The sequence below is a fragment of the Scophthalmus maximus genome, chromosome 8, assembly GCF_022379125.1.
Source record: "Scophthalmus maximus strain ysfricsl-2021 chromosome 8, ASM2237912v1, whole genome shotgun sequence".
Lineage (NCBI taxonomy): Eukaryota > Metazoa > Chordata > Actinopteri > Pleuronectiformes > Scophthalmidae > Scophthalmus > Scophthalmus maximus.
This window is the reverse complement of record NC_061522.1, coordinates 20,833,230-20,859,864: the sequence shown is the minus strand read 5'-3', so window position 1 is coordinate 20,859,864 and position 26,635 is coordinate 20,833,230. Positions and strand designations below refer to the sequence as shown.

Sequence of the window (26,635 nt, the reverse complement as noted above, 5' to 3'; positions counted from 1 at the left end):
TCCAGTCATTTTGATCAATATTGCCCTGATCCCTAATTACAATGTGTTTGGAGGAAGAAATAGTAACTGTAAAGATATTAAAATCTCCTTTTTTCTCTTTTTTCTATATATAAAAATATATAGAAAATGACTAGGTGACAAATAATAGAAAGCACAGGGAGAGGCCTCTACCTAAGTAATGTTGTGGATGAGTGTGCACATGCATTCACATGCACACGTATCAGTACAGCACAGTTTCCTAAAACAAAACAGCAAACTGAAATTGGTCTTTAAAGGAGACATTTTATGCTCATATCCAGGTTCATACTTTTAATTGGGGTTACCCTTTGAAAAGGTTTACATGCTCTAATGTTCAGAAAAGGCATCAGTGTCCTCACACTGCCCATTCCTGCAGCTCCTCTTTTCACCCTCTGTCTCAAACGCCTGGATTTCTTTAAGCCCCGCCCTCCTGATAAACCCCAGTCTGCTCTGATTGGCCAGCTGGCCCAGTCTGTTGTGATTGGTCAACCGCTTTCAAAATGTGTAGGAAATGTCACGCCCCTTCACCAGAAAAAGGAGATTCTCAGATTGCAGGCGGGTTTAAAAGAGTCCAACTGTGACATCAGAGTGGGAGAGAAATCTGAACCAGTTGTTCAGAACCAGGCTGTAGGGGTTTAGCTAGCCCACAAAAAAAAACACAGGGTGGTCTTTCCGGCCCACAGATACCCAAATGTATGTGCACAAACACAGAAAAAGTGATTTTTGCATAATATGTCACCTTTAAAATTCAAAAGTTTCTCTGCTCTCCACAACTGAATGAACAATTGGGAACAACACGAGAGTACAGCGAAATGCTCTTCATATTTCACATTTGAAATTTGTGAATACTTTCTGTATCAAAATTATGTATTTTATGATGTTAGATTCTTTCTTTTTTCTATATTTTGGGGCTCCATTCTTTTCATTTTATTTAACTTACAGTACATCTTCAATTAAATCATGTCATTGACCAACCACTAAGGTCAAAGGTGACTTCACCCAGAGGGTTCACCTAGTGATGGAAGAGAGAGGATGTGTCCAGCCAGAGCCCGGCTCAGATTTATGTCAGTGAAGACAGATTCCAGTGGCTGAGTTTCGCCGTCGTCTTCACCTCAGGAAATGAGCTTTTCTACACAAAGAATGTCGTCGCCGTCCTGTTCTTCTCTACCTGCTCGGGACCTGCCGGTCCGGACCAGAGGTCGACGGCCGGACTACTGCGACACAAGCACTTGCGATATTATTGTGACTACCGCACACACTGAGACCGGAGCAGAACATTCCACAACAGCAAAGAGTCGGGCGGCACGAACATCCTGAGGAAACAACACTCGCTTCCTGTCAAATTAAGCCAAGCTGATGGCTGCTCGGGGTGATAACCGCCGCTGCTGGCTGATTACTGACAGGCTGAGGTAGAGCACCACCTTAGTGTCTGTTCCCGCCCACCGGGTCCAGATCTGCGCCCCACACACAGACACACACCACCTTTAGTCCAGCCTAGTCACAAGGCGGTTGACCTCCAGGACAGCCAGCAGCAGCAGCAGCAGCAGCAGCGGGATCCTCGGTGTTCCTCAGACAGGATGGGCCTCCTGCTACTGCTCACCACCATACTCCTGTCCAGCTGTAAGACTCCTGACCTGCCGCTCCTTCTGTAGGAACTCTGTGGATTTCTTATTTTTTGAGGTTGGAGGGTTTGTCACTAATCAGGTGCTCTCTTATCTTGTTCCAAGACTTCCATGCCGGGACAGTGGTGGACGCACAGCGATGTGAGTACAACGTGTTCCGCAACACAGCCAACATTCATGTCTACGATGAATCAAAGTTAAGATTTGTCTTTGCATAAAGTCTCCGTACCCAAGATCACCCACAGAACTGCCACTGGTTGCAGGAGAGATTGGAATTTTTTATGGAGTGTCATCGCTTTACTTTTCATGCGAGCCTGTGAGATTAGATATTTCATAATCAGCTTTCAGCCGCTAAAGCAACAGAGAGGGAAACATGGTCCGTGAGTGGGAACGGTCCGGTTTGTTATCGGAGCTCTCTCGTCGTCGGTGACATGGCACGGTGGAAAAGTCGTGGCCGGAAGTGTCACACGCCTCCCTGTCCTGCAGAGTGGGCTGTTGATGGAAGGCATGAGCCAGTCCGGATCAGCTGTAATAAAGATGGAGATCTTGCCCGAGTTGGGGCCAAAATAGCAGGTTCAGGCTGGAAGGAAATAAAATTTTTGAAAATTTTTTTACTGCTGCGTGGAAGTGTTTTGTCGTGTGCAGGAGGGGTTTTCTTATATTGGTGGTTGCTTTGTCAGAGGACAGATCTTAATCTCTTCTCAGATTGTTCAATTCAAATGTTTTTATACACGAACAAAACAGTATTTCGCCCCAAAAAAAAGAAAAAGACCCGGGGAGCTTTCAAGAGGGAGGGAAGTCATTCAAAACAATTACGTCTGAAAAAAAAAAAAGACGGATTGTAGATATTTGAGACTCTCTGTCTCTCCTCTCTTGTGGATTGTCTCTTTTGTGCCGGTGTCTCCGGCAGCTCATCAGGTAGAGCTGGTGCCACTAACAAGGTTGATTCCTCACAGCAGTGACATGAGTTTGAATCCAGCCTGGAGCCTCTGCTGCATGTTAAACCCTCGGTCTTTCATGTCTCTGAAAAAAACAAAAAAGAACATACTGAATTCTCCTTCAAAGCACTGGACGTGTCTTCTCCTTCACTTATTCATCCATTTTGGAAAAATGTTGTGCCTGCGATTCAAATATTGTTTTATATGATGTAAGTAGGTGGTAATATTAAGGCTGCTGCATTATTGCATACGTAGCATTTTGCTATTGTTTGTTATTATATTATACAATTAGTTAGTTGAGTAAAGTCTAGGATCAGTCATTATGCTCTTCCACACAAATCTTTATGAATTTTTGGTCTGTTTTTCTAATCTATGTTATTCTATGAAATACATCTTTATTTGACCTCTGTGGGCCTATAACTTTTTATACGGATGAACCCATCTGCAAAGTATTAAAGGGGGAAATGTCTCCTTGGTGGACAGACACGTGTTCCTTATAACAGGTCTGGAGCCAAAACCTTTTTTCGGAACGACGGGTTTTATCTTTATCAACCCGTTGCCTTTTGTAATTTTATCAAATGTTTTACACTTTTTATAAAAAAAATTAAAAAAAACATTATCTAAACAGAAATAACAGCCGTTAGATAAATGTGAAGGAGCAACAGTACAATATTTACCCTCTTGAATAAAAAGTGAAATAAGAGTAAATCAAAACTGCACTTAACTCAGCGCGTACCCACCATGACTCAGGCGTCGTCTTGGGAGCCTGTAGCATATATCTCTGCCCTGCAGGCCCGATGTCTCTCATCGCCAGCGCTGCCTGGTCCCCCCCCCCGCCCCCCGAGTAGCTCGTCTGTCTAACAAAGTGTTTTTCGTGCCCCGCTTGTTTTCCAGGTTTGTTTAGTGGCCCACTGACTCACAACAGCAGCCTGTTGTCTGTAATACTTCACCATATGGGTGAATTAGTGGGGAGGCTTCTTGTACGTGTGCTGTCTCTCTAGTTACACTGCGGAAAACCCAACTGTTGAAAAGCTCCTCATTCCGGATGCATGATGGGACAGACGACCGGGCTTTTGGCTGGGGGGAATTGTGTGGAAGAAAACAAATGTTGCTCCTTTGGTCTTGGGGAGGCCGCCTCGACATTCATGGACATGAACAAATGTCAATCATTCAGTAGATTTCACTCATGGTTTTGGATCCGTTCAGGTGGTTCCCACAGCGTTCACACGTGGCTATGCGATCACAGCTGAACACTTTTAAAAATACACCCTGAGAGAAAGCTATGATTGTTATTGTGAGTTGTTTTAGGAAAAGAAAATGGGCAACTCATGAGATAAACTTTGAGCAATGTTTAAATGATATTCGGGAGATGAGACTTCGGTAGCTGTTGTCTAAAGAAACTACACAGTCAGCTGTTGCTTTATACTGATGTCATTGACAGCAAAACTGGGACAAGTTCAGTAATCTCGGTCCACCGAGCGCAACCACTAGCATCGCCAAACCCTCTTTGTGAAGAACCTGAACCGCTTCGATCAGAACAAATATAAAGAAATGTCAAGAAATCTTCCTTATCAATTGTGACATTGTTGTTTTGTCACGGATCACTACCAAAGATTTTTTAGTCACACACACCGTAGTGCTCCTTGTACGCGCCTCATTCAGATGGGATGCCGTGTGATGAAATTCCATTGTCACACGTCACACGTCACACGTGTGTGTGTGTGTCCACAGTATTGTCCTCTGAAGGCAAGTTCTAAGTTACTATTAAGTATGAACTCACAATGAAGCAAAACCAAATGTTTCAATTAAATAAACCAACTAAATGTTCTAAAGGTCAAATGTCAAAGCTCGAACACTGGTCTCTTTTTTTCAGTGGATAAGCTTTCACACTAAGTCAAATCCATTTTCTTAAATCCCCCCCCCCCCCCCCCCCCCCCCCCCAGTATTCACGATAAGAAACATCATCCTTTCCATTGAGCCCAGCACGGACGTGACCCGGGACGCCAACGTGACGGTGAGATGCAAGGCCACCGTCAGCAGCTCGGGGCAGGAGGCGCTCAGCCGTGAGTATACCATATACAAGAACAGCAACAAAGTCTACACCAAGAACTCCAGCACCTCGGAGGATCTTGTGTACCCGCTGTCCGGGGCCAGGGTCTCCAACAGCGGCAAATACAAGTGCAAGATCAACATCGAGGGCAAGGAGATGACGAGCGCCGCTCAAAAACTCACAGTAACAGGTTGGTTTGTGTCGCAGCTTCTCTCTCACTCGCTCACATATGTATTATCTGTTGTGATTTGATAAGTGAAGGTACATTTTAGGGGGGGGGGGGTTAAAATGTGCTGCTCGTATCTCTGCATGATAACTTGGATAGGTTCTAGTGGGAGCGACAACAGGGATCGCAGAGATTTTGTATTTATTAGCAATGTCGGCACAGTCACGATTTCTAATTCCCATGTTTGTAAATCAAGACATTATTTCAACCTTCACCTGACAGGAATAATGATGTTGGATTTGACGGCAATGAGTTATTTAAAGTTGGCAGAAAAGGCAGAGTTTCATGAATCCGAGCACATTTCTTTTAAACCGTGTGTTTCCAGGCCTGTCCAAACCAGGTCTCCACCTCAACAAGGAAGTGGTCAGCGAAGAGGAGGAGGTGACGGCCCGGTGCACGGCGCACGGCGAGACGGGCTCCATTTTCTTCTACTTCTATGAGGACGGCAAAGTGATCCTGGAGAGTCTGGTCAACTCCAACCAGTTAGAGGCCAAGTTTCGCTTCAGCAGCGTGGGCATCCACAAAATCCACTGTGTCTACGCCGTCCTCATAGTGCCGGACTCCTTCAAGTCCGAAGAGAGCAACACCATCACTGTTTCTGTCAAAGGCAAGTAGTGTTGTGAAAATTCCTACCTATCAAAGCTTTGCACCCATCTCACCAAATCGCGCGCCGCTGATTTTGTCTCTGTAGAGCTCTCCATCACACCCATTTTGGAGATTTCCCCTCTGTCCAAGATCTACGAAGGAGACCACCTGAGCATCTCGTGCACCGTCAGGAACCTTCTCTTCAGCTCTGAGGGTCGACCCATCCACCTGTACCTGAGCCACGGGACCAAGCTTCTCAGCAGTGGAGGCACCAGAGTCAACCACAGCATGGTCGCGCTGGCGAAGGACCCCGGGGACTTCGAGTGCAAATTAGAGATGGGAAATGTGGCAAAGGTCACCACAAAGATGGTTTCAGTGACCGGTGAGTGAGAGCTGTACATATAAACGTCATTAAAACATGTTTTTCATCCTAACAAATATGGATAGTGAGAGGTCATCGGACAAGTGAAAGTCATTACAGAAATGAAAAGCCAAATATTGTTGGTTCAATAATCAAAATTGAGTATGCAAAGACATGTAGACCTTTCCTTTTACACCTTATTTGTAAGTTTGGCTCAGAAGGTTGGTACTCACTGTGAGTAGATAGCTGCGTTCTCTGTTGAGAGCTGACTGTGCTCTTGATAGCTACACAAACACTCTCACACACGCGTGCACACACACACACACACACACACACACACACGCACACACACGCACGCGCTTCCCTAGTCCTTATCCCAGCACTACTGTAACCTGGAGTCTTAACTCTCTAATGGGGACCCCAATAATTGTTGTCCCCATTAGTGACGTGAGTTAGTATTCAGGTAAAAGTTCCCGATGCGTTTGCATGAGTCACTTTTGGGGACATTATATTTCCTGGTGGCAATTATAACCCCAACCATAATCACTACCACGCATAACCTTAAACTATTCCTAACTTTAACAAACTAACTAACTTTAAGTCCCCAACTGGGGACATTGACATAAGACATGCTGTCCCCAATGAACTGGTCTTTGGTCAGAAGATGAGTCTCAAACGGTAGTGACAGACACCCACCAACCTTGGACCAATAAGCAATGGAAAAAATTGTACATGTTGAAGAAGAAAGAAAGAGGAATATATAATAGATGCAAGAAACAAAATGGATTAAATATATTTATTTAATCAACTGACAGGAAAAAGGGGGGGGGGGATGAATACATATTCAATTCTATTGAATCCACTGGAGGTTGTAGATGAAGTGTGAAGCTTTTTATTTTTTTATTTTTTTTTAGTTAATTAATGATATATATATTTCTTTTAATTCATTGTTTATTTGTGTCTTGTCTGTCTACACTTTGTCAGTTTTGGGTTCTACATTTGCACGGTGAAGTGATATCAGTGCAGATGACGTGAGTTTTTTGTTTTCTTGTGATCTATTCAGAGCTGTTTTCGGCGCCCACTCTCAGCATGTCTCCCGCCGAGGTCTTTCAAAGGGACTACATGACACTGACCTGCCAAAGTGAGAGCTATGCCTCGGAGAGAATCAAGAGGGAAGAGCTGACGTACACTCTTGAACCGCCCGACAGCCCGCTGACCCCCAAGAAGCCGGGAGTGTTTTCTGGAAGTGCCCTGCAGTTTGATTTCAACTACACCTGTGTAGCTCGAGCCCGGGGCATCACGAAACCAAGTGAAACCCTGACAGTACGTCCTAAAGGTAAGCTTACGCGATGCCTCGTTCAGATGTCAACTTTCAATAAACAGATTAAGAGTAGGTTTGATATTCACCTCATTACACAAATTTGTCATCAATTTTACACGTTGGTGTCTTGTCTGCCAATGTAGATATGAAGTCGAATTTTACCATAAGGTAAACACAATGAGGATTATGTATATAATTATGTCTGTTATAAACCATTTCTGCCAATAGGTCTTCCTAAAAGCTGCACACTGGACCTTTTAAATTCACAATTGTTAGACAGCAAAAACAGCGACAGGATAAAATCATGATGAACTCTGTGAGAACGAAGAAGCTGCTGGAGGCAGAGCTGCAAGCTGAGCAATTTGTGAGCACTGGAAAATTCAAGAACATTTCTGGATGGCATCGCTGTGGGGTTTTGGCTGCTTAACAATTGTTTCATTTATGGAACACTGTGGTATCCATACTTCTTGTTTATTGATGGTCATTTTTGTTTAATTGTCAGAGTTGTGTCCTCCGCTCCGGTCCATTCTAGTGTAAGGCTGCAGGAAATTGCTTGTAACTGTAATAGGATGTTCAGTTGTCTGAACAGTTTGCAAAGTGCCGATCCATAGAGAAGGAATGTTGTTGGTGTGGACATCAGGGTTCTATGCGGTTCTCTCTTCATTTCAATGCGCCCGATATCAGAGCCTAAAGATGTTCTTCAATAGAATAGTTCTATTATATGACACTATTATCATGATAGTTTTGAACCTCCCCAATTTTTGAATGCACTAGGCGTACATTTTAACTGACTTATTTTTTATTACTATTTAATTGACTATCTCCATAAAGTAATAGTACTTGTACTTCAGTACAACTTTCCAGTACTCTTCCCAACCCAAACCAAGTTGACAAAAAACAACTTAAATGATATATCAGTGTTATTTTCAAAACTACTTTCCTCTGACCCCAGTTGTCAAAAAAAAAAAAGGAACCAAAGAAATTAAAAATTGCAGCCGCTGCTGGTTTGCAAGGACTGAAACTCCCAAGCTAAACATATTGTCATTATATGATCCTGTTGGGCATTATAAAATAGGCAGCAGAAATTACTATCTAATAAAGATGAATAATAACATTTATGAGAACATTGTTTTAAGGGAATTATTGATGCAGCCTGTGAGAGAACAGAAAACAATATTCTTCCTTTATTACCTCCGCCATGGAGGTTATGTTTTCATTGCCGTCTGTCCATCCGTCCGTCTGTCTGTCTGCAGGATTACTGAAAACTACTGGACTGATTTCCATGACATATTGTTGAAGGAGTAGGGAGTTCAATTTTGGAGCAAATCCAGGAATTGTTTTTCATTTTCTTTTAGATTGCATAGGGCATTAGTCTTGGTGGAGGGTTACGCTCTCCGAGCTCCCTTCGAGTGTCACTGGGTCTTTCAACTCAAGACTTTCAAATCACGCCAAACCAAATTTCACACACTCATGCATATCAGTCCCCTGAATATGCCTGATTTGATGCCTGACTCGCATCAGTTCCCTGGGACATCTGTGAAAATGTCTCGCAATGTCAAAGAAAGTGATAAGGAAGTTCCTGGATCCACCCCGTTGTCTGGATCCCGAGCAAAATGGCATGGCTTCTTTCTTGGCCCATCGTCCGTCCGTCTAGTTTTTCGCATAATCATGCTGACGAACAAACAAAATCAGACAAACAGACAGGAGTGAAAACACAACCTCCTGGGTGCAGGTAAATAAACCTTCAGTGTATCCCAACGGAGGGGAGCGGGTAGCTCACTCCATGTCTGATCGAGGTTTTTGCTTTTGCCCACTGGGACTTAGAGTGGTTTCTTTTTCTCTTTCTCCTTGTTCAGTTTCTGTCTCCATTCCCAAAATCTCCGTGGTTGGCAAGGTGGTGCTGGGGCAGCCTTTCAACATCCGCTGTCACTCGGACACTGGCAGCTTTCCGATCAACTACACCCTGATACGGAATTACGACAATGTGGCCACAACCAGCGTCAAGCTGCCCTCTCAGGAGGCGCTCTTCTCCGTCACCATCTCCAGGCCTGAGGAGTTAAGCAAGTACATGTGCGAGGCTAAGAATAATCGAAAGGAGGTCCCACCTAGTAAAAGACTCAACGCTACTGCTATAGGTAACTATTCAAAACAAGTAGCCTGTGTTTACCCATTTGAAATGAGGGGTAAATGTTTAATAAGCCTCATTAACACTCTTCAATAAATCCATACCGATCAATAGATTACCGCATGTTAAGAGTGTTGATGAGCAATGGCAGAGCCATATCAGCTCTATGAAAGAGAAAAAACTGGTTCTCTAAATTCTCAAACTTTCGTTTTTCTGACCGGTGGAATAACTTCTCTGCCATTTTGTCTTAAAATTTGAGTTCATTGGAAGTCAAGTTCATTCCTGACCTTTGTACACAACATTATTGCATGATTTAATAACCCCCCCCCCCCCCCCCCCATCCAAAAAAATGCTCACAAAATGTGGAACTATGTCTTTCAAGAAATCATTCGTGTTGTCAGGGCCAATGATCAGCGTGTTGTTACCTCTTCAAGGCAAACGTCAGCTAACAATTGAGGCACCCTTGAACTGATCTCACCCCTTTCGATCCACATTGTTTCCCTCTCAGAGCCGGTGACGGACCCGACGCTGACCGTCCTCCCCCACTTACCAGAAATCTCCGAGGGAGACTCCCTCTACCTGATATGCGGCACCAAAGGCACACCGCCGGTCACCTTCAAGTGGTACCGTGATGGCGACAGACAGCCGCTGTTCACCACCACCACTGACAGGAACAACACGCACTACCGCGTCCCCAAGCTGTCCAAAGAGCACAGCGGCACGTACTACTGCGAGGCTGACAACTACGCCAAAAAGGCGGTCCGCAGTGAGAAGGTCACCATAGAGGGTGAGTCTGAGTAGCGTTTATATTCGGGGGGGGAACACAACCCGCTCCGGATTTGCTGCTCCTTACGATACACAGTCCAGCCTTATACTAGGATGTGACGTGCTTGTTTTTTCCAACTGGTCATGACTTCTCTACCACCCTGTGATGTAGAGGAGCTACTGCAGTGCAGCCAGGATTTTCATCTGTGTGATCAGGGTGCGATTTGCCGGGGGGAACGCGTAGGATTTCCCCCTTTCCGGTCCTTGTATCCCCTCCTGAATCCTGCTGAATTATTTTTAATGCTACTTCGCTAATAGACCATGTGATATAACTAAAATAGAAAACAGACCTTTTTTTTTAACAATATATTTATAGAATTTTCTAACAAATCTATACAGGAGGTTACAGGAAATATTCTTATGTGGCAGGTAAATCAGGGGCTACGAGAAATTAGCTTCAGGAGATTCCTCGTCAAATAATAGAAGACAAATCAGGTCCAAGATAATTCAGATAGGGCTGCCACACTTTATACAACTGATCTGCTTTGGTGTGTACAATATTTTTTAAGATATGCCAAAGGAACCAGCAAATACAACTTTACTCCAACCCTTTTGGGGGGGGGGGGGCTTATCGCTGATCCACTGTAACAATATATTTTTCCTAGCAGCAAATGTACGAATGTTATATAACTTTTTGCCAGCTAGAGGAGATACATTTCTACTTGGTAGGCCCAAAACCTGAGACATTGGATCCTTTTCCAAATCCCTGTCAAATATTTTTTTCCTTTTCACATAATATATCAGACCGATAAAATCCGAACCACCCGCTGTCAGCGCTCGTGTTCGTGAGACAATAGATGACATTGCGACTAATTTACCTAATGATCCTGGTTCCATTAGCCTCGATCAATGCGCAGCCTTTCAGAATGTCACCAAGCGCAAAAATATTTGCAAGAGGGGGATTTAATTCTTGCATGTTTTGTTGTGTTGTGCATGTGTAACGGCCGTCTGCCGCGTGCGTCTCTCATGAAAGGCTAAAGGAAGGATGGAGGATGACAGAGATCTGGAGGTATATGGTAGATAAGAGCTTTGAGAAGCGTCTGCTAATGACATATAATCATTGTTTCACTCCTGAACATTGGGACGTTGCTTAACATTCCAGGGCAGAAATAAAAAAAAACGAAGAAGCTGGACACAGCATCAGCTTGGGTTACGTTATGCAACGTTTTATGTTCCATAAAATCGTCAGATTCTCCTTGCTGCTCTTATGACTGAATATGCAGAACCCGCAAAAGTGATATAACGAGTAACGTAACGAATTACTTTTAAAACCCAGTAATAAGCAAGGGAATATAATTATTATTTTTGAAAGAGTAATAAGTAATAAGTAACTTTTAACCCTTCCTGAGTTACTTGCCCAACACTCATTTCTTTTTTTTTTCCCACCACAAGCAGCCAGTTGACTGCTCAGATGTTCGCTACCAACCTGGACTGGGTGTGTGATGAGTTTCCCACAATTTCATGCTGCTATAGAAAAAGATTCAAGATTCTAACACATGCGCAGTAAACAACGGCCCATGGTGTCGGCTCCTCCGATAGGCCTCTGTAACCTCAGCACGCTGCTCTCGGCTTCCTTGTCTTTCTCTGCGTCGAGCGACCTTTTTTTTTTTCCCCCACCATGTCCCATTTTCTTATCTCCTACTTTCCCCTTGTGCCTCACCTCCATTCTGTGTCTCCGTCTCCATACAGTACGCATGGCGATGTGGAAGAAAGCAGTGATCGGGGGAGTCAGTCTACTGGCGGTGTCGGTGCTGGTGGTGGCCTGTGTGCTGTACTTCAAATCCAAGAGAGGTAGAAAGACCTACAGTCCCCCAGCAACTCGGGGCTCTTGTGTCTAACTATGAAAACCCTCTTCCGCCTCCTTCCTCCTGCTCCACTCACCTCTCCTCTCTAATTGTAGGTAAAAGAGAAGCAGCTGCTGAATTGTCAGTGTGAGTTGGCTCGATTACTTGCTTCCTCTGTATGTGAGCGACCCTGTAGAAGTTGGTGACAGTTAGCCTCTAGTTAGGTAGGAGCTGGCCATCCCGGTTGTTTTGCATGATTGTACAGTAAAGGTCACATCTAGACTTCATTCTACAACAATCTTATTTAATTATTAAGGTTTGAATTCCCACCTTATTTGTAAAGCGCCAAATTACAACATACATTGTCTCAAGGCACTTTACACAGTGAGGTCAATATTACAATATTACAGGGAAATCCCAACAAATCCCACAATGAGCAGCACTTGGCGATTTGGCAACTGTGGATGGGAAAAAAAACTCCCTTTTAACAGGAAGAAATCTCTGGCAGAACCGGACTCAGACATTTTCAATTTTTTGTTGCTGACATGGACAATTTGAGAACCGTCCGGTTAATTGTGCCATTCTCAAGATGGCTGCCTGGCGACCTCGTGTTGATGACAAGAGCCGGGGATGTTACTGCTCCTGGCCAAGAAACAGTCACCTCTGGAACCCTTAGAATTTTATGTTCTAGTTTTTGCACAGCATAAATAAATAAGCATGTTACCAGCTTTATGTTAGTGTACAATTATCAGTGTGGTATCACTCACTAACTCTCAGCTAGAAAGCAAAAAAAGCACATTTCCCCAAACTATTCATTGAACTTAGATGGCACTTTATTAACCCCAAAAGGGGAAATTGCAGTGTTACAACAAGATCACAAAAAATGTATCAGTTAGCAAGAAACAAAAAACTCTAAAACAAAACTAAAACAGAAAAAACTATGGACAGTAACAGATCAGAAAAGGGGCAAAAAAAAATAAAGTATTAATACTGTTATTTGCTGTACAGTAAAGCATTGTCCTCTGATGTTTAAGTAACTGTACATTAAATATATGTTGGCAGGAAGGAAGGAGTCTGTCATATAATAAAAAAAATAGTTAAAGCATAAAAACTCCACAACTTTAGAGTAAACTTATACAGTTTTTGACCACCACTGGCACTATAGAGCAATTATTTGATAGTAGGTCCCCGTTTTGTCTGTATGCCGTGGACATTGGGTACATTCCCATCACTAGTTTAACAATTATTTCCTCATGTCAACAAGTTAATAAAACAATGTAGGTTTTTTTTTATACTTTAAAATATACTTAGCCAATTATTTGGGGAAATTAAGTACGTCCAAAACATTTATTATTAAATGATACACATGGTGCATCTTAATTAAAAACAATCACTGTAAACATCACTTTGTTTGTCCTTAAGAATACCTTTATTACATCTTGCAGCTGCAAAAGGATGGTACCGGAGCGGTGCCATGGTAACAGGCCTTTGCATTGAAACCACCGATATGGTTGTTGAGTTGCATTATTGACTTCTGCTGAATCTAACACATGACACAGAGGTTACTAACACAGCCACTGGTAGCTTGGTTTTACTTTTCTGCTGTGTAGCCATTACTGTTATCATTGGGCATTACCATATCAGCCATCAAACGTTTCTCACACCTCAACAGTCACAGCATGGTTCCTGTTGATGACACATGAGGATCTATATTCTAATATTCTAATATGCATGCAGGGCTCATGGGCTGGTGACCTGGCTGCCATTGTTTATGTAACTATCTGTGCTGTTCACATTTATTTGCATGCACAATGTGTATGTGAGAACATATTGTCTTTGTCCATCTTTGACTTTTCTGCATGTACATTGTTTGTGTCTATGTATTGTAGTGATAGGTTCCGTAGGAAGTTATTAGAGTACAATAGAAAGTAAACTCAAGGTACAAGCTGCTTCACTAGTTAAATCATAGAACATGGCATCGATTGTCAATTGTTGCAAACTGCTTAGAGCGCCCATTATTATCATCTTCTTCCAGACGCAGCGCCAGTCTATGATGGCATGGAGGGGAGAGTGACCAATGGGACGCCAGATAGCACGGCATCACTTCCTACTCACAACAGCAACAGGAGCAGCTACAGTATCCCAGCCACAGTGTAGAGATGCCCTGCAAGTCGCCCCCCCACCCCCACCCCGCAGGAGGGACTTGAATTCAGTTAGTTTTAAATCAAATGAAAGAAAGTTCTAAGACTTTTAAAGTAAGAATGGAAAGAAACAAAAGAGACAGTTATCCTGCTAATGATGCCAAGTTTTATTGGATTTGGGTATTTTTTAAGTAAAAGGAGGGGTGTTTTTATGATGATATATAAACCAGGACCCGCTGCTCCCTCTCCCCTCCTCCTGCAATCTAGATGGCCTTTGATTTTATACTTAACATTTGTCCTTTGTTCCTTCATCTCCTATGTCTGTGTAATTGCATGTCCTTTTTAAAAAAAAAATAGAAACTGCTCTTTTGTCTGATGTGCATGTATAAATTGGCTTGGTGACAGATTAACTTGTATATACATTCACCATGACAGGAAATGTGTGTATATATTTTGGTTGATCCCCTCGACTGACTGGAAGAGACATATGTAGAATAAAGACATTGGTTTTATTTAGAAGTGTGTCAGTAATATTCATTTTGCTCCAGCTACTGCATAGTAGGCTAAATTCATATTTGGTAAAACACAGAGAACATGTTTGATATTTAATGCATTTATGTTCTATGTGCTGAATGATGCACCGATCTAAGACAAGGACACGAACATAATATGAAGTTTTTTCATTTCCTAAACAAGGAACACACAGTAGACTTCCTTGAAAAGTTGGAACAATGGAGTCTGTAAGAAACTTCCTCTGTTGGCACAGAGCAGCTTGGTGGTAGGGCGGGAGGGGGGTGTTGGGGAGGGTGGGGCTTGTTTTGTTTCAGGCCAGATGAATTTGAATGCATGCAGCAGGTGGAGGAAATTAATCATGTGAGCTTTGGTGGAGCTGTGTGTGAGATTACATTACCAACTGGGAAGTTGTTTTTGCCAGAATTTATTGTGCAGCCGTCGCTTTAATAACAATCCTATTGTGCGCAAGGCAGCAGAAGACTTTGGAACCAGAGGAAGACTTGAAAAGTGCTCCGTTGTTACAGGTTTTAGTTCAATGGGTAATAAAGCCCACCGCGAACACCAAATTGTAGAGGTGAAGATGTCGCACATAAAGTATCTCTCATCTTTTAGAAAATAATTCTGACTTATAGTCATGTAACAATTTCACCTTTGCAGAGAAGCCATTTTGACATGAAATTGTGGGTGAACACAGGTGTTACTGGTGGATTACGGCTCTGCATGTCAAAATGTTTTGCTGTGAAAAAGATCTATATAGCATGACATTTTGGGAAGAAAGTTTATTCACTTTCTTGCTAAAAGTTAGATGAGAAGATTGATATGACTCTCAAATCGGACTTTTAGGTAAGAAATGGTTAGCTCATTTTAGCTTAGCATAAAGACCAGAAGAGGAAAACTGTTAGTCTGGCTCTGTCCAAAAGAGGTCGCCCGTGTCTGTCATTTTTTAATTTTTCGATTTTTGTATGATTTAAACAAAGGAGATATAATTTTTTTTTGCTAGCCTTTTTCCCTGTTTCCATGTTAATTCTAGGTTATGACAGCTGGTCGCTGACAGGATCTTGGGTGGCGCGGTGGCGTGGTGATTATCACCGTCGTCACACAGCTCGAAGGTTGTTGGTTGGAATCCAGGTTCAGACCATCCATTGCCATGGTCCATTTTTGCACTTCCAATTCCCTTATCCCAGAAGTTGTTGGTTTTTTTAATGGGGTTTTGGTTATATGCCTGAAATAATTAAAATATCCCCTATAATAGCCATGGTCTGGTGGGTTGGTAGGCCAACGAGAACCCCCACCAGGCAGAAAAAAATAAAACATTATGCCAACTATACGCTACTTTGGAAATCAATAATCATTTGCATTCAGGGGCATCTGTGCATCAGTGTGTTGGGCTGTTACCAAAAAAAATTTGTCAACCTCTGTTGTGATGCCTGGGAGACTTTTTGCCAGGTTTTTTTGGGGGTGAATACCATCGATCCTATAACAAAATTCTCCCCAAGTGTTGTTAGCTGTAGTTATTTCAACTCGACTCAGCTAACTGAATCAGCTACAATATATGTATTTTTCTCTTTTATTACTCCGTATGGGCACAATTTGTTGCTCTTGTCGCAATGTTATTGTTATTGTAATTGGGAAAAGTGGCTACCGTATGAAATTCTGTCTGGGAAGGATCTGGTCATGGATTGAATAATGTTATGCTTGAATTTTGGTGAGTTTTTTCTGTAAAAAAAATTCTTGGGAAAACATTGTAAGATGTGTGGTTAACCCTTTTATTCTACATCGGTAAATAACCCGCTCATCATTTTGAAGCTTTTTTTTAAAAAGCTGTTGCCATCAAGTGAGTTGTCGAACATAAAAAACAAACATTTTATTCGCAATACTGCCTGTGCAGCCTTGTTGTGTTCATACTAATGCTCTTTCAAAGTATTACTTCCTGTCTAAAAGGAAAGGCTTTTGTAAAGAGGTAAGTGTGCTCAATCTAATTACAAGCTGGAAACATAGTGACGGAGTACCGTGGTGTAGTTCATAATTGTAAGCCTAATATTAGCTTTTTACGTCTACGGCAATTGTACTAAATTTGACATTATTTGACATTACCTTTTAATGTATGTGTCTTAACTCCAATCAGGGCAGATGTTTTAGAACTCAATGAGAGTCTAGGTTTAGCACCTGATGACTGTCTTTCTGTGTCTCACAGTGCGGGTGGTCAGAGCTGCGGTCAGTGTGTGGAGTGAGCGACCACCTGAAGAAGGTGAGGTCGGGCTTGTAGTTCAGTTCGCCATATTGGGTAACATGTTTCACAAAGAATTTTGTTCATGTACCCCATGTAGCCAACGACGAGGAGAGCAGTGTGGTGTCCAGCGAGCCTGATGTAGAGTACACGGAGGTGGTGCATCCGCAGCCAGTGGATATCGCCAGAGGTGAACACACGCACACACAATTTCAATTATGCTTTGCTCACATTCCTTTACAGTTGATAAGACAAGACCTGGGAGGGGCCTAATTACCCATAACCAATACATCTCCTGGTTGCTGTAACTTCAATGATAACTGCTGGGACTTCCAAAACCACTGCAGATCTTATAAACAGGAAGGGCTGAACTAAATGCCTGGCTGGTTTCTGATACTCACCCCTTCTTCTTTGTCGTCCTGTGCTTGAGCTCCCACCGGGCCACAGTTGGATGGCAAATTACAGAATGAGGCACAGCCTTCCTAATTTTAGGTTTTTTCTCTTGATGACAGATCAAACAGACAGTATCTCCTTAACTCGATCTTTTGCTGTTCAAGCAGGCTAATGTGTTGCTTTTTACTTTAACAGCCCCAACGCGAAAAGGCACAGACACAGTGTACAGCGAGCTCAAAAACCCTCCACATGGTGAGTGTAACATCGTTAAACTTGTACTGATGCCTAGTTCTCTATTAAAATGTATCTTAAATTGTTCTTAATGACAAATCCAGAGAGAATTATCACCCAATTCCTTTTAGCATCTCACACTTCTTTGTGTTTGGTTTTCTGGCCTGGCACTACCTGTCCACATAGTTGTCAGTTAGATAGTGAAAATCGTGGATCATTTAGCACCTCGTCAGATATTGTCGCTAACAGAAGGTGGAGACCAAATCAGGAGAGTGAAAATTGGATTTATGTACATGGTCAGATAAATGACTCTGACCATGTACATAAAGACCACCAATAATGTCAACATGCCTGTTGCATGTACTATATGTGTTTCAGTTTATTGCACTGCCCCCAAGTGGCAAAAACATCAATGAATGCAACGTTAAATATTTTTTACTGCGACCTGGTTGCAGAAGGAGACACTTCTAGATTCCCATGATGACAACTTGTATTACTGATGGGAAGACAGACCATTTAGCCAGGCCAGCTACAGTATACCGTGACCATATCCTGTTACTGCTTGCAGGAACTTCCTGTTATTAGAACGGCAGCCAGACACTGGACATGTCTATCAAGCAGTCCATCGGAGTCCTAATGTTTCCTGTTCAACAGTTACAGAAGAATCCTGTGCTGCTGAGAGAGGCATCTGTAGGAGTGAGAAGGAATATTGATATAGTCGCCAGGGACAGGACTCATTGGCTGAAGTTATACAGTCTATCGCTGAAAAAAAAGGCCTGCGCAGGCAGGAACAAGTGAGTCAGCAGGGTCAGCCACGTCATCATAACTGTCAAATGAATATGTCTGAGGTCATCCACTGAGTGAACACACCCAACCGACACACATTTAATCTGTGATTCTTTGGTCCTTTAGGTGCTTCCGACCACCATGACTATGTGAGTAATTAACTGCACAATCACAATTATGATCTTCTCCTCCTAACTATTAGTGTCATCATACAAATATTTATATGAATAAAACACCATATGCATTCTTTCCTGCATTTTCAAAAGAACATAAAAACTTGACATAATAATAACTATGATATGATAATAATAATTCATTTGATGCCCTTACACTTGCATCCTCTCTCGCAGTGATATACGCCCAAAACATTTAACATCCAATTGTGATTGTAGACATTCATTGTATTTTATGTCTCTGCCAATGTATATAGTGCAAACTCAACACAAATTTTGACGTGTGTAAGTTCATTATGAAGACATGAACAGGATTTTTTACAAAAACATTATGTATGTCACTTCTAAATTACAAAAATAAAAAAAACATCCTCGTGTCCCTGCATTGGCTGTGTCTTAGTCACACTGACCCTCTGAAGGCTGATAGTACAGAGTGAGTGGAAACATGGCCGTCAAAGTTTCCAGACAAGAACAAAGGCATTTGGGCCGGGGCTTCCTTCCCTATCGCCCTGTCAGATCAGCGCTGTGCTCCAGTCACATTAACTCCAAGCCCATCTCAGCCAGCATACTGTCCGCCCGCAAGCCTTAATCACCACCCCTCCCAAATGCACCATTTGTCCCTACATGGTGCTCCGGCCAGCTCAAGAGGAGAATTTGGAAAAATATGCTCAGGATGTGACATCATGATCTAATATGGTCGTTTCTTTCATCGTTGTATGGTCTTGATGACAGATAATGCGGTTTGGTCTGACCTCAGCCTTATTGTGGTTTTTCTGCATCTCAAGATGTGTTTATGAAAAGAGAGCGTCCTCCACAAGTGTCATTAAGGTCATTAGAGATTGATGAGAATACATTTTAAATTCAGATTTCAACTCATTCACAGGCACAGGTGTTATGTACAAACATCAAAAGCCCAAAACATATGCTCATATTAGAATTTTTTTAACCATATCTTGTCTCATTTTATCAACTCATTGTTTAAATAGAATCCTAGTTCTTAGCAACAGCATTGATGTGTACTATAGCATGACCTTCCTTGTATCTAAGGATCTTGATCATAAACTAATCAGCTGTTTAATGGCTCTGTCAGCAGGGTTCAGTGGAGTACGCAGAACTCAACGGTGAACGACCTGAGGTCTGTCACAACCTTCCAGAGGTCAACAACTACCAGGACCTGCCGGTGCCGGTGGATTAGAAATTAGTGCCGCCCCTTCCCACTGCCATCTCTTATCCACACTTTGTCATCTCTGCCAATAAATATATCAGTTCCTCCTCTTATTATTCTGCTAAGTTTGCTGTAAATATTTTTTTCCCATGCTAATAAAAAGGCCTTTGTAATATCCTTACTGTGTTGTTTGGTGGTGTGTTTTTCTTGGTCCCACAGATAATTGATCAAACACAGATTATATGTTGGTTGTTCATGATATTAAAGCGATAAAGATAAATAATAATAAGCAGAAATAACACAGCTATCATCAGAAACACCTGCTTTGAGAGTCAGATGAAGTGATTTACATTGGAATTGTTGCACAGTTCTCCCAGAGAACACAGGGGCCACAAATTAGGTAAAAAGTGATGCAGTAAGATGAAATCAAGATCAAGTAAAGATACATAAACATGAATAATTATACTATATACTATACATGTGCAGGTATATACATTGTACAAGTGTCACCACCAAGCCCGCTGCATGCGGACCATTATGGTAATTTTGTTGCACCAGATTGCATAGACCAAATTATATTTCATCACTCGGCTGATTCTCTTTCCTGAGGTTATGTGACAGATATGACAGTACTAGAACATGCAACATATATTTATGCACACTAAAAGCGGTAACGATGGGAGAATGTAGAGTGACATAATATACACAGTATAGTAGTTGTACAGAACTTTAGTTCACTCAAGTGTCATGTACCTTTTGTAAATATTAACTATATTGTCCATATTTATGTAAAAATACATATTTACACATGCAAGCTACCAAACATCAGTGTGTAATCACAAATGATAAGGAGATGGGCTGAAGATATCATCTCCGTGTCATCTCACAGTGATAAAACAGACAGAAATACAGTTGTGTGCACTTGACAATCTGTTCTGGATGTGAAATGTAATTCTAGGAAATATGGGAACTGACAGAGACAAACAGACGACGAGGAGGGAAAACAGTTAAAAGAGTTAATTAGAGTAGAGGCAAAAATTATGCAAAATGCACAAACAGACAAAAAGATTCCAAACTTTAATCAAATATTCCATATTGGTGCTATTAATAATAAATGCTAGTAAATTTTAATTCTGATGTTAGCCTGTGACAAGACACACACACACACACACACACACACACACACACAGGAGCAGCTGAACAGCTGAATGATGTCACACCCTGTCCATCCAGATGTGACAGTCACAGATGGATAGTTATTGATAAGATATTGACTAGAAAAGTGCTGATTCTGCAAATTTAGTTTTAGTTTTGTTCAGCCCTTACCAACGAATATTACGTGTTTTATTTAGGCTATGTATTTGTTGTATATTCAAACAGTAGGAGTTCCCACTATGTATCACTAGAGTGCGCCATTGCACCAATAATATGCAGTAAATGACTTCACGCTTATTATTATTGGCACACAGAGCCACCTTGTGGCAGAACATTTTAGTTCACTTCAGTATGATGTGATAAAATTCGGGGTTTTTTTACTACTTAACATTAAAATCCGGCAATAAGAAAATACACCACAGAAAATATCAGTTTTTGAAGAAGAATATCTATCCTGAAGTAAGACTAGGACACATAAATTCTAATTACACCCCCGGTGACACGTGGTTGAAGAAACACATGGTATTAATATCAGATACTTTACAAAAGCTGTGATATACAATGTATTTGAACCTTTGATGATACAGTGTCTTTAATCACTTTTTTTTTTAGCCTGGTGTAGAGTTTGGGTGGAGCTGATCCCTGAATATGTGTGAGAATAAAAACCTTCTTTTTTTTTTCAATGTGTGTCAATTATCTTTATGTGCTGGTGTTGCTAAGAAACGGCAGTACTTTTTATCAGGTCAACAAAAGTGCACATTGGCCCGTTAGACTGATTTCCCGTTTTATACTATGCACCTTCCTCAGGATGTGTTTTTTTAGAATGTCAAATGTTTTGTATCAAAACTGGATGAGATGACAATGTCTGATGTGAAAGGGGCCTCTCTTAAATGTCCAACCCACTCAACACTTCGGATCCTCTCCTGTCTATTCAGCATCTTTGAGCTCAGTGTTTGGGTTTTCTGGCCCACAATTCAGTTCTTATCTCCTTCATTTACAACAGTGTCGTAGCTTCCCGGCACCAAACTTCACACTTAGCCACTGGCTTGTGAACGTGTAGTTCTCATAGACTGTATGCAAACATGGACGTAGTGTCCGTGACGTCGCCCGTTGGTTTCTGGTAGCTCTTAGCCACTAAATGGACAGATATTTCCCTCAGGAATTGATCGAGACTAAACAAATCTAAAAAGCAAATAAATGTTGGACTGACAGTCAGGAGGCCAAAAACCACGGATCCATATGAACTCTGTATCTGCAGGATGTGTAAATAGGCAACTATTTGCCAAAAATTTCCCCATAATATCTTTGTAAGGAGATAATATGTAACATGTTTATTGTATTTTCAGCTTTTTCTCCTGCCACAAACCCCCAAAAAACATATTAAATTGCAGCCTTTTAGTAGCACTTGTTTGACCCACCTGAATATAAGACTTTAAGATCAGACTATACTACAATGTTGCAAATACTACAATATTGTTGTGGCCTGGCTATGTAAGGAGCTGTAAACATTGATTGAGTTACATACAATGCTTCCAATTTATCTATAATCGTCTCTGTATTATTTTACTGCATTTGAGTGGGACAGAGTTTTTTTTGGGGGGGGGGGGCTCTGCTGTACAACTTGCTCTATAGTAGTGATCGACAAAATATGCTGATGGGAAATGACAGTTATGACAGAAGGTTTTGTGGTAATGTGGCAGAAGGGTGGAAGGCAACGGAGCAGTCAGCTTTGCATCAGCTCAGAAGAGCAGGCACACAGACATATCAGTGATCGGTGTATATCTATATATGACTACATGATTCTAATTGCACTGCATTTCTAATATGCACCTGTAAACTGTAGAAAAACATAACTTGTGAAAGAACACACACACACCTTTGATGCTTTCCAACTTACTGATAACCTCACGTGTCATTCCAGATGTTTCATTGAAAACACAAACGTGTGTAGTCAGAAACTTGATTCATATGTTGAAAATGATTCATGCTCGAATAGAATTCAACATGTTGGAACCAGCTCGTCTCGTGGGATGTGACACAGTTTTTGCCTTTCTACTGTTCCTTTTAAAGATAGATTTAATGAAATTATGAATGAAACATGCCGGTAATTTTGGCAGTGACATCAGCGTCCACATTGCTGATTATGAACTCTCATCATACTCCAGGTTCCCTGTAATTGAATGTCCTCTCTACAATAACCCCAAGGACTCCAGGGCCCTGTATTTGGTGCATTGGCATGGCAACTGCACTTAGAGCATTTTTTTAAAGGTGAATGTCCGTCTCCTCTCTCAACATCCTTTTTTAAAATCCCATTATGCATAATAACTCTACTTCATCCAATGCGAGCTCCAGCGCTGTGTCTATCGATCAGTGTGTCATCATCTTTCATTCAGTCCTCCTGGTCGGAATTCATCTTGCTCATCAGTGATTGTGCTGGTACAGTCACTCACATGAACAATTAGATTTGCTCTTTGCCAGCTCTTTATGTCCCTCTGCTTCACTCAAACACGCAAACTCCTGCTGTCCATATCTACTTGTGTTCTGTGCTTTTCCTTACATTTATATACTAAATAAATATCATATAGTGTTATTAGCTATATATATATATATATATATATATATATATATATGTAGGTACACAGTACGTAGGCTGCATTACTCACGTACAAGTTTGAGATGATTTAGCAGCTTCGTCTCATAGGCTGCTTCATCCCATTTTTCATTTTTAACAGGTAAATACTTTACCTACTGTCTTTAATCTTGAGAATTGTGTTCAAGTAGAAAATTAAGGTTTTACCTACAACAGAATTTTTTTGGCAAAACATTTTTGTCCACGCTTGGGGCATGGCTCCAGGCATAGCAGTTGCAATACATCAACTATCTATACCAGCTATCAAACAACTAGCAAATACCATACATTTTTGTACAGACACTCATAATCTCCAGAGGATGTCTCTAGCGTCACCAGCAAGTCAAAAATTCTTTTCTCTTTGTCCAATAATTGATTTGTGACCAAATACAGTAACTATGACATTCCCACCAGCCTCAGCAGTATTTTGTGCTCATGAGTTTTTTTTGCCGTTATCGAGTGTTATCATGCTCACGCTCACACCCAAACCAATATGTTTAACAGTCTGACTGCTGCTAAACATCAATATGTTTCCACTGACACTGCAGAAATGTTGATATGTCGACGTTCGCATTTAACTCAGAGCAATGCAGAACCGAAACACAGCCTCACAGAATCACTAGCATGGATGTGGACCCCAATAGTAGTTTTGCATAATGGTTTTACTTTTGATACTCTATTTTAAAGGATACTTCTTCTACACGTTTACTGAAGTAACATGTTTAATGCGGGACAGGACTACTTGTGATAATGTTTTCATGCTACATTACATTACTCGTAACCAGAAATATTCCCACATTTCATGCAGTGTTGAGGAATTGTATGTACAAATTCATGTGTCGATTAATGGCCTCAAAAAATATAATTGTGAGGGCCTTGACTGAGCCGACACAAAGTGACACAAGGTACTCGTCTTGTTATCGGAGACATTGGAATAGATGTCTTTATGTATTTTAATCATTGGGGACTTGTGAACGGCATTGTCTAGATTTTGTCTCGTTTTCCTTGTGTTGTATTTGTATTTTCTTTTCTTTGCTTATATGGACCTACTGTATATGTCTGAAATAAAGAGTATTATTATTTATATTACTATTAATAATAATAATGCTACTTTTTATTAAAATAAATAAGTGATTTGTCTTTGATGGCTTGAAGGTAGTGGAAATAAGTGGTGACCGCAACATGAACATTGCAAGATGGTCTGTAATTTTAATGTCTTACAGAGGATGGGAATGACACCTGTGGTAGTTCCTACTACACAAGGGCCACATTTTGCCACGAGGACACACAAAAGACACAAAAGGTGAAAATAATTGCTGCAATACTATCAGAGCTGGTAACAATAATCAGCAACTCCATGAAGCTGAGGGGAGCTGCAGATTCAGATGTTGATTCGTTATTTTGTTATTAGCGACCCTTTCGCACTGTTTTCAAATCATCATTATGGTACGTTACAGTACGTTACAGTCACAGTAAAAACGTACTTCTTCCACCACTTAACATAGATCAAAATCAAGACAGGGATTTTCTAGATTTATCTGATTTGATGACCTGAATATTTGGTCAGTTCAGCGCACATCTCTCATCAAAAGGACATCCTTAAAGGGTAAAAACTCAAACAACACTTGTAATATTAATGGCAAACCTCATAGTGAGACTGTCACATTTTTGGCTTACAGATTCAAACTGGATGCTGCTTTCCCTTGTCCATGCACATTTTAAAAAAGTGATTGTGTCCCCAAAACCGCCACACCACTTATGAAAAAGCTTCCTGAATATCCCGTTCATTTTAATCTGCTTTCCTACCATCTATCATTACACACAGCACACCGTTCACTGTTGACCTGCCTAAATACATAAAAGTTAAACAAATAATATGAAGGAGATGAAATTCACAGGACTGCAGTCACAATAGGCAATATTTGCATTGAAAAATTGCCCTTGACAAACTAAACTGATAGCCTCTCCCTTTACCACTAACTTAACTGTTTCATGTCAAGAGTTGAAAGGCACAGCTGAACGATCACACACACAGCGAAAGCTGAGGACTGTGATGTAAGTGCAGTAAAAGGAACATCAAGAGTTTGTCAATTCTACAGTAACATCACTGACTTTGTGAAAATGATGTATTACGATAAAAGTCTTGACAGATTGTAGGGCAATGTCAAACATTGTGCAAAAGTGTCAAACTGTCAAACCACCCCAGCCAATCGGCTTACGCGGTTTAGTGCTTCGTCAGACTGAGGAGTGTCAGAAGTTCATGCCACGTATGATTTGTATTTAACAAGGAGTGTTAGGTGCTACCGTATTCAAAGTCTGTGTTTAACAGGCACTACTACTGCATAAGAATTTACTGAATTGGTTATCTATGTGTAATATTGACCAAATCCAGTAAAAGCAAAGTAAACACCAGTCGAGGTCATTTCCTGAAAACTACGTGTTAAAAGACTGTAGGTAAACATGACATTGGCAAACTTAACTGAATAGTTATCCATATTATTCTATGGCAACCGTGTCATGTCCCATAAAATATCAGCTCCAAATTCAGAGACGAAGAATTAAAGGAGCTTTGGGTGAATACTAATTTGCCTTGGTATAGTCGCTTTAGTCGGTGGAGTTTGTTGGCAGGAATCTGAGCAATCTTTTTATCCTGAATCCCACTTTATAGCCCATCTGCATGAAGTCTGACCAAAACCTATCTGGTGCATCACAGTTTCATTCCAAAATTATATTTAAAAAAATAAATGACTGTCGTCTTAAAAGCTCAGTTGGTGGCATTAACCCAAAAATCATCCCGCAGAGCTGCTGACTTCGTGAGGTCATTAGAGTCTCCACTTTCATGCAGCCGGGTTACAAATACTGGAGATGTTAAGAATACTGTGGCAATACTGTATATTTATATTCATAGTCTCATGTTATTTCTATCCAGTTTGTAATATCTTGTTTGGCCTCAGTAAACATCAGTAATCAAATGCTGAACAGAGACCTGACGTGTATGCACATAATTGCTATTTGAATGAGGAGTCCCTGTGTAGTCATACTCAAACAAATGCCGCGGGGGACACTAGGTCTTTTAAAATCTTGACACATACCAGTCTGGTTTGATGAAAAAACAGTCAGATTTAAGAGCTGAAAGCATTTTTATCGGATTTACCTTCCGTCCTGCATTATTCCTTGAATGGTGACTGGTCGGTTTTTTTATATAGCAAAGAGAAGGGACGCTACCACAGAGGGAAAAGAGCCAAACCTAGATCAGCATCGGGGATATCAGACCTGTGAATACTATTTTCTGATGCATATCTTTTGTCAGAAGATTTAGCCGTCATAGTTAGTTCGAGTCAGCCCGTGAAAAACTTTCTAGAGGGAG

The 26,635-nt window shown here is 41.3% G+C and overlaps 1 protein-coding gene across 7 annotated transcripts; it reads left to right on the top strand.

Moving 5' to 3' along the window:
• Positions 1 to 1,367: 1,367 nt before the first annotated feature.
• pecam1b (platelet and endothelial cell adhesion molecule 1b) lies at positions 1,368 to 19,665 on the top strand. Of its 7 annotated transcripts, none has more exons than XM_035637568.2 (14): positions 1,368 to 1,638; positions 1,746 to 1,781; positions 4,522 to 4,818; positions 5,180 to 5,461; positions 5,546 to 5,821; positions 6,864 to 7,136; positions 8,978 to 9,256; positions 9,755 to 10,033; positions 11,761 to 11,862; positions 16,704 to 16,757; positions 16,837 to 16,926; positions 17,325 to 17,381; positions 18,273 to 18,295; positions 19,413 to 19,665. In XM_035637568.2, the coding sequence occupies exons 1-14, from the start codon at positions 1,596 to 1,598 to the stop codon at positions 19,512 to 19,514; spliced, it is 2,193 nt and encodes a 730-aa protein (XP_035493461.2). In that variant the 5' UTR covers positions 1,368 to 1,595; the 3' UTR covers positions 19,515 to 19,665. The 7 variants fall into 7 exon arrangements, 5 of the variants coding, with proteins under 5 accessions (XP_035493461.2, XP_035493457.2, XP_035493462.2 ...); XM_035637564.2 differs by having other exon boundaries at positions 19,410 to 19,665; XM_035637569.2 differs by lacking the exons at positions 18,273 to 18,295; positions 19,413 to 19,665 and adding an exon at positions 18,015 to 18,238.
• Positions 19,666 to 26,635: the final 6,970 nt, after the last annotated feature.